A 13,400-nucleotide genomic window follows, 5' to 3' on the forward strand; every position below is an offset into this window, starting at 1 on the left:
AAAGGATGATCAGTCAACAGATATTGACAGATCCAAGAGTTCAAACTCAGAAGGGCTGATTTTACCTGTGCTCACCCCCACTGCAACCCCACAACAAAGCCCCCCCCCCCCCCCACCCCTAAGGCCCAGAAGCAATTAGTAGAGTTCACAATAAAAGCAAAACCCTGCAAATGCTGGAATCTGAAACAAAAACAGAAAATGCTGGGAAATCTCAACAGGTCTGACAGCATCTATGGGGAGAGAATAGAGCCAACGTTTCAAGCCTAGATGACTCTTCGGCTCCGACAAAGGGTCATCTAGACTCAAAAGAACATAAGAACATAAGAAATAGGAGCAGGAGTAGGCCATCTAGCCCTTCGAGCCTGCCCCGCCATTCAATAAGATCATGGCATTCATCTTATATGTCTCAATGAGATCTCCCCTCATTCTTCTAAACTCTAACGAGTACAAGCTCAACCCCCTCAACTCCGGTATCAGCCTAGTAAACCTCCTCTGCACTCCCTCCAAGGCCAAAATATCTTTGCGCAGGTGCGGCGCCCAAAACTGCACACAGTACTCCAGCTGCGGTCTATTCTCTCCCCATCAATGCCATTAGAGCTGCTGAGGTTTTCCAGCATCTTCTGCTTTTGTTGTAGTGGTATTCACGCCCTGTTGTGTCAGGATGTCACTGAAGTGGAAAATCTGTCATTTTATCTGTGGTCGTGCGTGCATGAATGAATGAAACAAGGAATGATGTTGGTTGAAAAGGGAAGAGAAACTGTACCTACCCAAAGCCAATAGCCACCCAGTAATTCCGTACACCATGGTGTGGTCCAGCCATGGGAAGAATGTCTGGGCTGTATGTGATAGGACCTGATATTATGTTGATTATGTCTGCTTTTTTCAAAACCGGGACCATCTCCATTGCATGTTCAACATTTTCCATGATCCTATCCAAATCCGATTCGAAAAGTTCCTTGCCAAATCCTGAAATACACCATCATATAAAAATCCTTAGTACAAACACTGCCTGAATTCTGATATATCTGATATGTGAATAATACCGGGGGGGTAGAAGACATGGTGCTGCTGATAGTTGATGTGTTCATGGAAAAACACGATATCTTCCTGCAGATTATACATTCACAAATTGATGGAACCCAACAGTAATCAATCCTCTAAATTACCTATCAATACTAGTTAAATCAGTATGCCAGAGAGAGCAGGGTCATACTGGGGTTGACAGTGGGACTCATTTGATTTGAAGGAAGGCTGACTGCTAGAGTGCAGTGGCAGTTGGGTTGGTTCAAGGATGCTAGAGGGCACTAGGTCAAGTCAGAGTTGTCAGCAGGGGTTTGGTATGCCAGTGAAATTCAAGCCAGTAAATGAAATATGATTGCATCCTTCACCTTTATCCCATATCTGCCACCGATTATTTTTAAATAAGTACTAGCTGTGCTGAGCTTGACCTTCCTTCAAACAGTAACCACTGTTTTTAAGACACATTTACAATTTCCATGCGAAAAAACACGCACAACTTCATTATGAGTAGCCTAGAATAAATTCTTCATAAACCTTAACAAGCCGTTATTAAACACAAAGAGGCTGTATTCGCAGGGTACTCCTTGTCCATATGCTGGTTAAGTGGAACATACATGCTCTGCCTGCCTTGGTGTAAGAATTATGCTATTGGTGAGCCAGACCCTGGTTGCACCCTGGGTTCAGGCAGATGCCCCTGACAAGACCTAACACTGGGAGTTGGGGGTAAAAACAGAATTGCAACCACAAACTTGTGAGTCGTGTAGCTGCAGGGCTGGCGGTCAACTTCATGGCTTTTTGGCCACTGAACCCCACCGTAGCCGAAAGGCTTTGCGGCTTGAATTTTTCTTCTGCAGTCAGCAATAGAAAGGGTGCACGTGTTGTCATGCTTTCCATTGCATTCCTACTTGTCCTAAGCCACTTCCTCCAGAGTCCTGCAAAAATTCTTCCTTGGTTCTGAGCTGTTTTTCATTTACACTCTTCCCCATGACTATGTGATCCAAAGACATCCCTTCAGGTTCCGCCTGTACTCCTGACAGCATCCCATTTTTCACAACTTCCCTTGACCCCTCTGTGTTGTCTCCCTTCTACTCTTGAATGAGCCACAATTTCTTCTATTTAAACAGTTTGAAGCCATTGGCTTCAGCACCCATCACAAACTCTGGCCTGAATAATACATTCCATAAATGGAAGTGAAACGTACATGTGGCAACATATTATCAGGTGCAAAGACATTGGATCATATTCCCAATGTTATCATGCCAGTCCGGTTTGCAGGAAGGTCTGGAAGTCAGGAGCTTGCTCACACAATGCAAATTGAAGGTAATTGGCTAGTTGTGCTCAATAAAAAGGCAACCGACTGCCATAAAACACGCAGAATGAAATAAAATGCTTTCAGAATGGAGTTTACACCAGCTGTATTTCCCACTATTTTCATCTGGCAATCTGTAATGGTGAGTTGTCTGAGGGCAGATGGACATCTTGATTGTTCAGTCTTCTTTGGCCACGGAAGCAATATGCTGTGTAGATACTGACAAATTCATGGGCCAGAATTTTCATTCAGGATGACCAGAGCTTCAGCCTTCCAAAGAGTTGGCAGGGAACAGCATTGAAGTGACCAGAAGAGCCACAGAATCTAGATGCTTGGAATTTAATGCCAAGACCCGGTGGGAAGGTAAGTGGCAGGGTATAGGGGGCATTGGAGGGAGGTGTTAGAAACACCTGGAGGGTATCATAAGGGGGAATGATTGAGGTCTTGCCGCCCACACCCAACCCCTCCATTCCCATTGGAGCTGAACTTGGATCAGGGGAAGAAGCCAAAATTGAAATATCTTCTGCCTGTTAGCCTAAAAACTGAGGCTGAGTGGCCACTTTAAGTGGCCATTAATTGGCCAAGGGTGGGCTTCCTCTTGTAAAATTTGATACCTGTAATTTTAAACTCCCTCTCGTCGCCTCAGAACTTATGGGGGGAAAGGGAATGTAAATGCCATGATTTAAGAACCTGAGACCTCATTCTGAGGTCTCATTGCGCAGCTAAAGAGGCTGGAGTGGCCCTTTAAATGACAGGCCCTGACCTCGATCTGGTCATTACTGTTGAGCTCCAACATTAGATATCCTGCCCTACTGCTCTCATTGAGCAGGATACCCTCAGTCGGTTCTCTTCATTGATCCAATTGACATTTTATTTGGTGTCGTTGGGCGGTGGGCTTGGGAGTCTGAATGCTGTGTGTGCGGCCCCCACGCTCATGCATTTTATTCAGCTCTTTGTTCTCTTTCTGGTGGTTTCATCCTTCTCCCATGTTTCTCAAGCTTTAACAGGATGTTTGAACCTCGGTATCCTATTGAACTGCATGCTTTCTCTATCACAAAAGCCACATATTTTCATCTCTGTGACATACATACTGCCACAAAGGCCTTATCCATTGCCACTGAAACCTTCATTAATACTTATATTACATCGAGACTTACTTACTTCAAGGTTTTCCGGTCCTGCCTTTCCTTTCTAGCCTCCATAAACTTGAAATTAAAATATTTAACCTATGTTCCCTTTCTCAGACACTGGTTTCTTAAACATCCCCCACTCCCAGAATAAGACTCAACAACCATTAGAAACAGCAGCAGGAGTAGGCCATTCAGCCCCTTGAGCCTACTCCACCAGGCAATAACATCACTACTGATCTGATCTGACCATAACTCCACTTTCCTGCCTGACCCCACAACCCTTGGCTCCCTTGTCAATCAAAGGTTTGTTTACAATTCGCAAAATACCGTGGAGGCTGGAATCTGAACCAAGGACAGAGGAAACTGGGAAAACTTGGCAGCATCCATTAGGAGAGAAGCTCAGTGGACGTTTCGATTTATGGACTGTTCATCGGAATTGAAAGGAAGGAGAGTGTTAGAGCAGAAGTTGCAACAAGAAATAGCAACTTTAATGAAGAAATGACAGATGGCCTGATGCGAGAGGGGATGAGAACATTCTGCATTGTTACAATACATGTATGGGAAATTCAATAAGAAGAAAAGGGGGGAGGTTTAACATGGAGGACAAAGGTCAATATCTAACATCGCCGAACTCAACGTTGAGAATGAGGAATTGAAGGAAATTAGTATCAGTAAAAAGATTGTATTGGAGAAATTAATGGGACTGAAGGTTAATTAGTCCCTGGGACCTGATAAAGGGGAGTAGGTGGATATTACATACTTGGATTTTCAGAAGGTTTTTGATAAAGATCCCCACAGGAGATTGGTGAGCAAAATAAAAGCATCTGGGATAGGAAGTAACATACTGGATTAAGGATTAGCGAACAGGCAGAAAATAGAGAGTGGGAATAAAAGGGTCATTCTTCCGTTGATATGCTGTGGTTAGTGGTGTACACAGTAAGAAGTCTCACAATACAGTTAAAGTCCAACAGGTTTATTTGGTAGCACAAGCCACTAGCTTTCAGAGTGCTGTTCCTTCATCAGGTGAGTAGGATTTCAGTTCACAAACAGGGCATATAAAGACACAAACTCAATTTACAAAATAATGGTTGGAATGTGAGTCCTTCCAGGAAATCAAATCTGAAAGGTACAGACAATGTGAGTGGAGAGAGGGTTAAGCACAGGTTAAAGAGATGTGTATTGTCTCCAGACAAGACACTTAGTGAGATTTTGCAAGCCCAGGCAAGTCGTGAGCGTTACAGATAGTGTGGCATGAACCCAAGATCCTGGTTGAGGCTGTCCTCATGTGAGCAGAACTTGGCTATCAGTCTCTGCTCAGTGACTCTGCGTTGTTGTGTGTCGTGAAGACCCCCTTGGATAATGCATACCCAAAGATCAGAGGCCGAATGCCCATGACCCCTGAAGTGCTCCCCAAGAGGAAGAGGATACTCCTACCTGGTGATTGTCGAGCAGTGATCATTCATTCATTCATTCATTGTCCTGGTGTCTGCATGGTCTCCCCAGTGTACCATGCTTTGGGACATCCTTTCCTGCAGCTTATCAGGTAGACAACGTTGGCTGAGTCGCAAGAGTACCTAATTGATGGATGGTGTTTTCATATCACGGCATGTCTTGCAGAGGTTGCTGTGACAGGGTTGTGTGGTGTTGTGGTCACTGTTCTCCTGAAGGCTAGTTTGCTGAAGACAATGGTCTGTTTGAAGTTGTGCAATTGTTTGAAGGCAAGAAGTGGGGGTGTGGGGATGGCCTTGGTGAGATGCTCGTCTTCATCAATGACATGTTGAAGTCTCCGGAGAAGACATCATAGCTTTTCCGCTCTGGGGAAGTACTGGACAACGAAGGATACTCGGTCCGCCGTGTCCCGTGTTTGTTTTCTGAGGAGGTCAGTGCAGTTTTTTTGCTGTAGCACATCGGAACTGTCGATCAATGAGTCGAGCGCCATATCCTGTTCCTATTAGGTCCTCTTTCAGCGTCTGGAGGTGACTATTATAATCCTCCTCATCTGAACAGATCCTGTTATACGGAGGGCTTGTCCGCAGGGGATGGCTTCTTTAACGTGCTTAGGGTGGAAGTTGGAGAAGTGGAACATCGTAAGGTTATCCGTGGGCTTGTGGTACGGTGAAGTGCTGAGGTGACTGTCCTTGATGAAGATGCGTGTGTCCAAGAATGTAACTGATTCCGGAAAGTAGTCCATGGTGAGTCTGATGGTGGGGTGGAACTTATTGATGTCATCATATAGTTATTTCAGTGATTGTTCACCATGACTTCAAAGGAAGAAAATGTCATCGATGTATCTAGTGTATAGCATTGGTTGAAGGTCCTGTGCGATGAAGAGTTTTGTCTGAACCTGTGCATGAAGTTGTTGGCATATTGAGGTGCGAATTTGGTCCCCATGGCTGTTCTGTGTGACGCTATGACAACGGATGAATGAACACCGCTCGACGATCACAATCCCTTCCTGTTGGCGAACACTTCAGCAGTCACGGGCATTCGGCCTCTGATCTTCGGGTAAGCATTCTCCAAGGCAGCCTTCACGACACACGACAATGCAGAGTCACTGAGCAGAGACTGATAGCCAAGTTCCGCACACATGAGGACGGTCTCAACGGGGATCTTGAGTTCATGTCATTATATCTGTAACCCCTACGACTTGCCTGGACTTGCAAATCTCATTAACTGTCCCGGCTGGAGGCAATACATGTCTCTTTAACCTGTGCTTAACCCTCTCTCCACTCACATTCTCTGTACACTTAAGACTTGATTACCTGTAAAGACTTGCATTCCAACCATTATTTTGTAAATTGAGTTTGTGTCTTTATATGCCCTGTTTGTGAACTGACATCCCACTCACCTGATGAAGGGGCAGCACTCCGAAAGCTAGTGGCTTGTGCTACCAAATAAACCTGTTGGACTTTAACCTGGTGTTGTGAGACTTCTTACTGTGTTTACCCCAGTCCAACGCCCGCATATCCACATCATCATTAGTGGTGTACCACAAGGATTAGTACTTGGCCCCATCTGTTCACAAAACATATCAACGTTTTCGATATGGGGACCAAATGCAATATTTCTAAGTTCGCTGATGGCACAAAAACTAGGTGGGAACGTGTGTTGTGAGGAAGATGCAAAGCTGCTTCAAGAGGATTTGGAAGGCTTAGTGAGTGGGTTAAAACATGTCAGACAGAATATCATGTGGAAAAATGTAAAGTAGGAGGAGTGGATATGCAGGGTATTTCTTTAATGAGAAATTAGAAAGTAGTTGTACAAAGGGATCTGGGTGTCCTCGTCATAAGTCATCGAAAGTTAACATGCAGGTGCAGCAAGCAATTAGGAAGGCTAATGGTATACTGGCCTTTATCACAAGAGGATTCAAGTGCAAAGTCTTCCTTCAATTTTATAGAAGCTTGGTTAGACCGCACCTGGAGCAAGTATGCAGTTTTGGTCCTCTTACCTTAGGAAAGACATTATAGCGGGAGTGCAACTAAAGTTCACCAGACTTGTTCCTGGGATGGCAGGACCGTCCCATGAGAGATTGAGGAAACTGGACTTGTATTCTCAAGAATTTTGAAGAATGAGAGGTGATCTCAATGATACCTGCAAAGTACTTGAAAGGGATAGACTGGGTAGATGCAGGTAAGATGTTTTACCTGGTTGGGAAATCTAGAATCAGAGGACACAACTTTAAACCAAGGGTAGGTCAATTAGAACCCAGATGAGGAGAAATCTCTTTACTCAGAGCGTCGTGAATCTTTAGAATTCTCTTCCCCGGAGTACAGTCAGATTTCTAACTATCAATGATATAAAGAGATACGGGGACAGTTTGGGGAAAAAGGCATTGAAGTAGATGATCAACTATGACCTTATTGAATGGAGCACGCTCTAAGGCTGAATGGTCAGCTCCTGCGTTCCTATGTTTAATATCAAGGCCACAGAAATGAGGAAGTTTTTTTTGAGGTTAACTGTAGAACAAATGTATATAGTTCTCTATAAACATGTTCACAATGTCACCAGGGCTGGTGCAGAGAAAATACCTCCCATACTTACTCTTGCCTTGAAGTATACTTCAGCGCTTGTATGAAATACAATATCAAATGAATACTTTTAAATGAAACTATAATATCCTCCACGTACCTGGTGGGACACCATCCGTTAGCCAAGACTCCTGTATCTTCATCTTCTCCTGATCTTCATAGGGACCAAAGAGGAGACCATCACGCTCCTGACGTAAGTAGTATGATCCTTCTAAATCGCGGAGAACAGGTAGCTCTTGTTTCAATGCCTTCACCTCTGGGACTGTTGCTGTGATGACATACTGATGATGGACAGGGATCAGGGGATGATCCAAACCAATCATATTCCCAATTTCACGAGCCCAGAATCCTGCAACACAACAAGTAAAGTGAGCTTTATCTACTCATTCATCAGATCCAGCTTTGCAAAAGGGCTGAGCAACCTAACTTCAGATGAGCTTAGCTGACAATGGACACTTGCATATTTTCAAATTAAAAACCAGCAGCAAAATCATATTATTAATATTTGTGAATTGCAGTTTATAATTTAAAATCACTATAAGAATCATAGAATCCCTACAGTGCAGAAAGAGGCCATTCGGCCCATCAAGTCTGCAATAACAACAATCCCACCCAGGCCCTGTCCCTGTAACCCCACACATTTATCCCGCTGATCTCGCTAGCCTACACATCCCAGGACACTAAGGGGCAAGTTAGCATGGCCAATCAACCCAACCCGCACATCTTTGAACTGTGGGAGGAAACTGGAGTGCCTGGAGGAAACCCACGCAGACATGGGGAGAACGTGCAAACTCCACACAGGCATAGACCCAAGCCAGGAATTGAACCCAGCTCCCTGGAGCTGTGAGGCAGCAATGCTAGCTACTGTGCCACTGTGCCACCTGTAAGTTAAAGAGAAGAGATCTATCTGGCAGTTGTGAAGGCCATGGCCTCTATAATGCTTGATAACAACAGAGTGGCAAAAGAGCAACATAACTACTCACAAATGAAAGACTCGAGTTGATCAGAAACAAAACAAGAAATGAGATTGATGTTTCTGTCATTACCTGGGGGGTAAAGGTGAAGATTACCTGTATGGAATCTGCAGAGAAGGTGGATAAGTATAATTGATAGTGATTGGTCCGAGACAAATAAAAGTTGTTACGGAAGAAAAACTAAGTTTAGTGGAGTTGTCTGCCAACTATAGTATCACTAGTACCTGGAACAGCATTGAGAACATATGAACTGATACGTATCCTTATCTATTTACCCAGTTGGACTCCATATCCTTAAATCCTTTTTCTAGTAAAAAATGATTGATCTCAGATGTAAAATAACTGACTGAGTTTGCGCCTATTGATGTCGGAGGGAGTCAGGTCCACACAATGTACCATCCTTTGCATGAAGATGTGTTTCCTAACTTCTCTCCCGAATGATCTGGCTCCAACATTCACAGTTTGTTCCCTTAAACTAGACTCCCACAGGAGCAGAAAATATTCCTTCCTCATTCCCCCAACAATTTCCTTTAAAATCTGAAAAACCTCAATAAAATCACTCTTAGCCAGGAGATTGCAGGAATGTAAGTCTAGTTTCAGTGCCAACCCAAGAACAGCTTCTTCCCTACTGCCATCAGACTTTTGAATGGACCTACCTTATATTAAGTTGATCTTCCTCTACACCTCAGCTATGACTGTAACGCTACATTCTGCACTCTCTTGTTTTGTTCTCTATGAACGGTATGCTTTGTCTGTATAGCACGCAAGAAACAATACTTATCATTGTATACCAATACATGTGACAATAATAAATCAAATCAATTGAACCCTTGGGGTATTCCAAGGCCAATACATTTATCCTAACTTGCGGTGCTCAGATCTGTAAATACCTCTGAAGAAGTAGTCTAGCCAAGACTATGAATAACTATAGCGAGACTTCCCCAACATTATATTGTGACTCTCTCAATATAAAGGCTAATATCTCATTGCCTTTTTGATTTATTTTTGTACCTGATCTCAACATTTCAGTGATCGGTGAACATGGATCCCAACAGCTCTTGGACCTCACTGTTTAAATCTTTATTCCATTGAAACAATATTCTCTAAGGTGTCCAGTTTTTGGTTCAAATTGAATTACCTCACAATCACTGTTGAAATCCATCTGCTGCAGAATGCATTTTGGAAATCCTTATAAACCACTTCCCCACTACTTTAGTTACTTCCTCATAAAATTTAATTTGGTTTGTTAGATATGAGCTTTATGACAATTTATTTACAAAGTGACCGTTATATGATCGAAATCAATGTTTGGGTTGAAAAGAGAAACGTGACTGTTATTAAGATTTTAGATTTTGCTAAGATCAACTTTAGCAGGAGGTGACTGAGACTGGCTGTTATCAGGTAAAACCACAGATGCAGTTGGCATTACAGATGCAGCGCTCTTCTTCACAGCAGCTCAGATTTATCAATGTGTTAAGTCACTCTGCACTTTATCATAAATTGCAATAACTTCCCCACAGCAACTGCTGGACTAACATTTCAATAACACTCAAATCAATGCATTTTTGGTTGAAAATAGATAATCTCAACAGGTCTGCAATTTTCTCACTTCTCACTCTCACCTTTCATACATTCGTAATTTTCCAATTGCGAGATAAAATCCCTGAATTGAGAGCACTTTGGATGAATGTTGCTGAGCATCTGTAGTTTCCTCAACCATTTCCTTTAAAACCCTAAGGTGGAAGCCATCAGCTCCTGGGTATCGACCAGACTTTAGTGCCATGGTGTTTTCTACATCTGTTTTCTTTTTCATGTTAGTTTCAGTGGCTTCCGGTCTTTGATTCATCATCCGTTTCCCCGGTTTTGTCTTCCTCTCTGATGAAGACTAGCACAAACCATTCAGCATGGCTGCTGTTAGTTTACTTTTATTTGCAATATTATCTACACTGCACCCGGAAGAAACCCACACAGACATATCTGGCAACGTAACTATATAAACATAACTAATGGGTCTGGAAAAGGTATCCAAGGAAGTAGGAACCTTGTTAGATTAAACCTTTGTTGCTATCAGCAGAGACTGGGCTTAGTAAAGCTATGGAATCAGTCATGTTACCAACAATGATTGATTTAAATCGAGTTCTTGGCCCTTGGTGGTGTATACTGGTCCCATATTAAGCTAAAATCCTTTATGAACACATTGTTCTTCTGTGAGTTTTACCTGATAACAGGCAGTCTCTGTCTCATCCTGCTAAAGTTGACTTTGGAAAAATCTAAAATCTTGATAACTGTTACATTTCCCTTTTCAACCCAAACATTGATTTCAATCATATAACAGTCACTTTTAGGTAAATTGTTATGGCGATGGAGAAAAACCCCGGAATTATGCAAGGAAATATTGGACTTTAAAAGACTGGAGTTGTATTTTTTTAAAAATGGACACAGACACCAAAAATGATGGAGAATGTACAATAAGCAGGAATAGCTGCAAGGGATTTCTCGAAGGAACAACAGAACCCCTTCCTCTGCTTCCACACAAGGTATTTGTAAAACCAAACAAAGACTGATTGCCATCTCCAGTAAGGACAATGGCTGTCTAAACTCCAAGACCCTGTGTACAATGGTCTAGAGGGGTCCTCCTGGAATACACACATCTGGCAGTCAAAAGCCTGCTTTCTACCAGCCTGTGTTGTTCTGTCAGTCCGTGTGTGTGTGTGTGTGTGTGTCTGTGTGTGTGTCTGTGTGTGTGTGTGTGTGCTGTGAGAGAAGCAGCCGAAAGTTTGCAACACTGAAGAAAATACAATAACTGAGCCAGGGCCCCTGTAAAGATAGCCAGCTTTTGCAGCAACATCTAAACCTCTCTCTTTCTGTGAGAGCCAATCAGCCAGCAAAAGGATCATAGTTGGAAAAGAACCAAAATCCCCACAAACTATCGAACGCCTGAAGAATCAACTGTTCACCAGCCGAAGTCAACAAAACTGAAAACAGTCATAACGATCGTAACACAGGCACCACGATGGCACAGTGGTTACCACTGCTGCCTTACAGCGTCAGGGATCCAGGTTCAATTCCCGGCTTAGAACATAGAACATTACAGCGCAGTACAGGCTCTTCGGCCCTCAATGTTGTGCTGACCTGTGAAATCAATCTAAAGCCCATCTAACCTACTCTATTCCAATATCATCCATATATTTATCCAATGACCATTTAAATACCCTTAATGTTGGCAAGTCCACTATTGTTACAGGCAGGGCATTCCACGCCTTTACTACTCTCTGAGTAAAGAAACTACCTCTGACATCTGTCCTATGTCTATCATCCCTCAATTTAAAGCTATGTCCCTTCGTGCCAGCCATCCCCATCCAAGGAAAAAGGCTCTCACTGTCCACTCTATCTAATCCTCTGATCATCTTATATGCCTCTATTAAGTCACTTCTTAGTCTTCTTCTCTCTAACGAAAACAGCCTCAAATCCCTCAGCCTTTCCTCGTAAGACCTTCCCATCATACCAGGCAACATCCTGGTAAGTCTCCTCTGCGCTCTTTCCGATGCTTCCACATCCTTCCTTTCTTTCCTTGGGTCACTGTCTGTGTGGAGTTTGTACGTTTTGCCCGTGTCTGTGTGGGTTTCCTCCGGGTGCTCCAGTTTCCTCCCACAGTCTGAGAGACATGCTGGTTAGGTGCATTGACCATGCTAAATTCTCCCTCAGTGTACCCTAACACCTCCCACTGTTCATCTGTGGTTATACCTGATAACAGCCAGTCTCTGTCACATTCTGATAAAGTTGAACTTAGCAAAATCTAAAATCTTGATAACTGTTACATTTCCCTCTTCAACCCAAACATTGATTTCAATCATATAACGGTCAGTTTCTCACTGGAACCAAAACTGCCAAATTCTGGTAAGAACATAAGAAATAGGAGCAGGAGTAGGCCATCTGGCCCTTCGAGCCTGCCCCGCCATTCAATAAGATCATGGCTGATCTGTCGTGGCTCAGTTCCACATTCCCGCCCTCTCCCCATAACCCTTAATCCCCTCTCTTATCAAAAACCCATCAACCCGCGTCTTAAAAATATTTAGCGAGGTAGCCTCCACCACTTCAACGGGCAGAGAATTCCAGAGATTCACCACCCTTTGAGTGAAGAAGTTCTTCCTCAACTCCGTTCTAAACCGCCCCCCCTTTATTTTGAGGCTGTGCCCCCTAGTCCTACTGTCCTTTCTGAGCGGGAAGAGTCTCTCCACCTCTATCCTATCCATCCCATTCATCATCTTATACGTCTCAATGAGATCTCCCCTCATTCTTCTAAACTCTAACGAGTACAAGCCTAGTTTATTCAGCCTCTCCTCATAGCTCAACCCCCTCAACTCCGGCATCAGCCTAGTAAACCTCCAAGGCCAAAATATCCTTGCGTAAGTACGGCGCCCAAAACTGCACACAGTACGCCAGCTGCGGCCTCACCAATGCCCTTTATAGCCGCAGCAAGACCTCCCTACTTTTATATTCAATCCCCCTCGCTATGAAGGCCAGCACCCCATTCGCCTTCCTGACCACCTGCTGCACCTGCAAGCTGGGTTTTTGCGACTCATGCACAAGGACCCCGAGGTCCCTCTGCACCGTTGCCTGCTGCAGTTTTTCTCCACGTAAGTAATAATCCTTCCTACCATTATTCCTACCAAAGTGGACCACCTCGCACTTGCCAACATTAAATTCCATTTGCCATTTCCTGGCCCATTCGCCCAGCCTATCTAGATCCTTCTGCGGACTCTCCACACCCTCCGCACAATTTGCCTTTCCACCAATCTTGGTGTCATCAGCAAATTTCGACACCATACACTCGGTTCCCAATACTGCAAGACTGCTCCCAATATGCAGAGAAAGAAATCCACTGGGATTTAATGGAAGTTTTTGGTTTAAAGGTGATGCTTAAGGAGCATGTTAAAGA

General features: G+C 43.7%; 1 protein-coding gene across 1 annotated transcript in view; it reads right to left on the bottom strand.

Annotated features, from left to right (window-relative positions):
• dmgdh (dimethylglycine dehydrogenase) overlaps positions 1 to 13,400 on the bottom strand; it is a 110,726-nt gene that overhangs the window by 39,332 nt on the left and 57,994 nt on the right. Inside the window, exons 6-7 of the mRNA XM_080189342.1 lie at positions 7,588 to 7,836; positions 768 to 966 (exon numbers count right to left, since the gene is read on the bottom strand). Coding sequence (XP_080045468.1) covers positions 768 to 966; positions 7,588 to 7,836 — 448 coding nt within the window. The remainder of the gene's footprint in view (positions 1 to 767; positions 967 to 7,587; positions 7,837 to 13,400) is intronic.

The sequence above is a fragment of the Carcharhinus amblyrhynchos genome, chromosome 5, assembly GCF_965287045.1.
Source record: "Carcharhinus amblyrhynchos chromosome 5, sCarAmb.v2.hapA, whole genome shotgun sequence".
Lineage (NCBI taxonomy): Eukaryota > Metazoa > Chordata > Chondrichthyes > Carcharhiniformes > Carcharhinidae > Carcharhinus > Carcharhinus amblyrhynchos.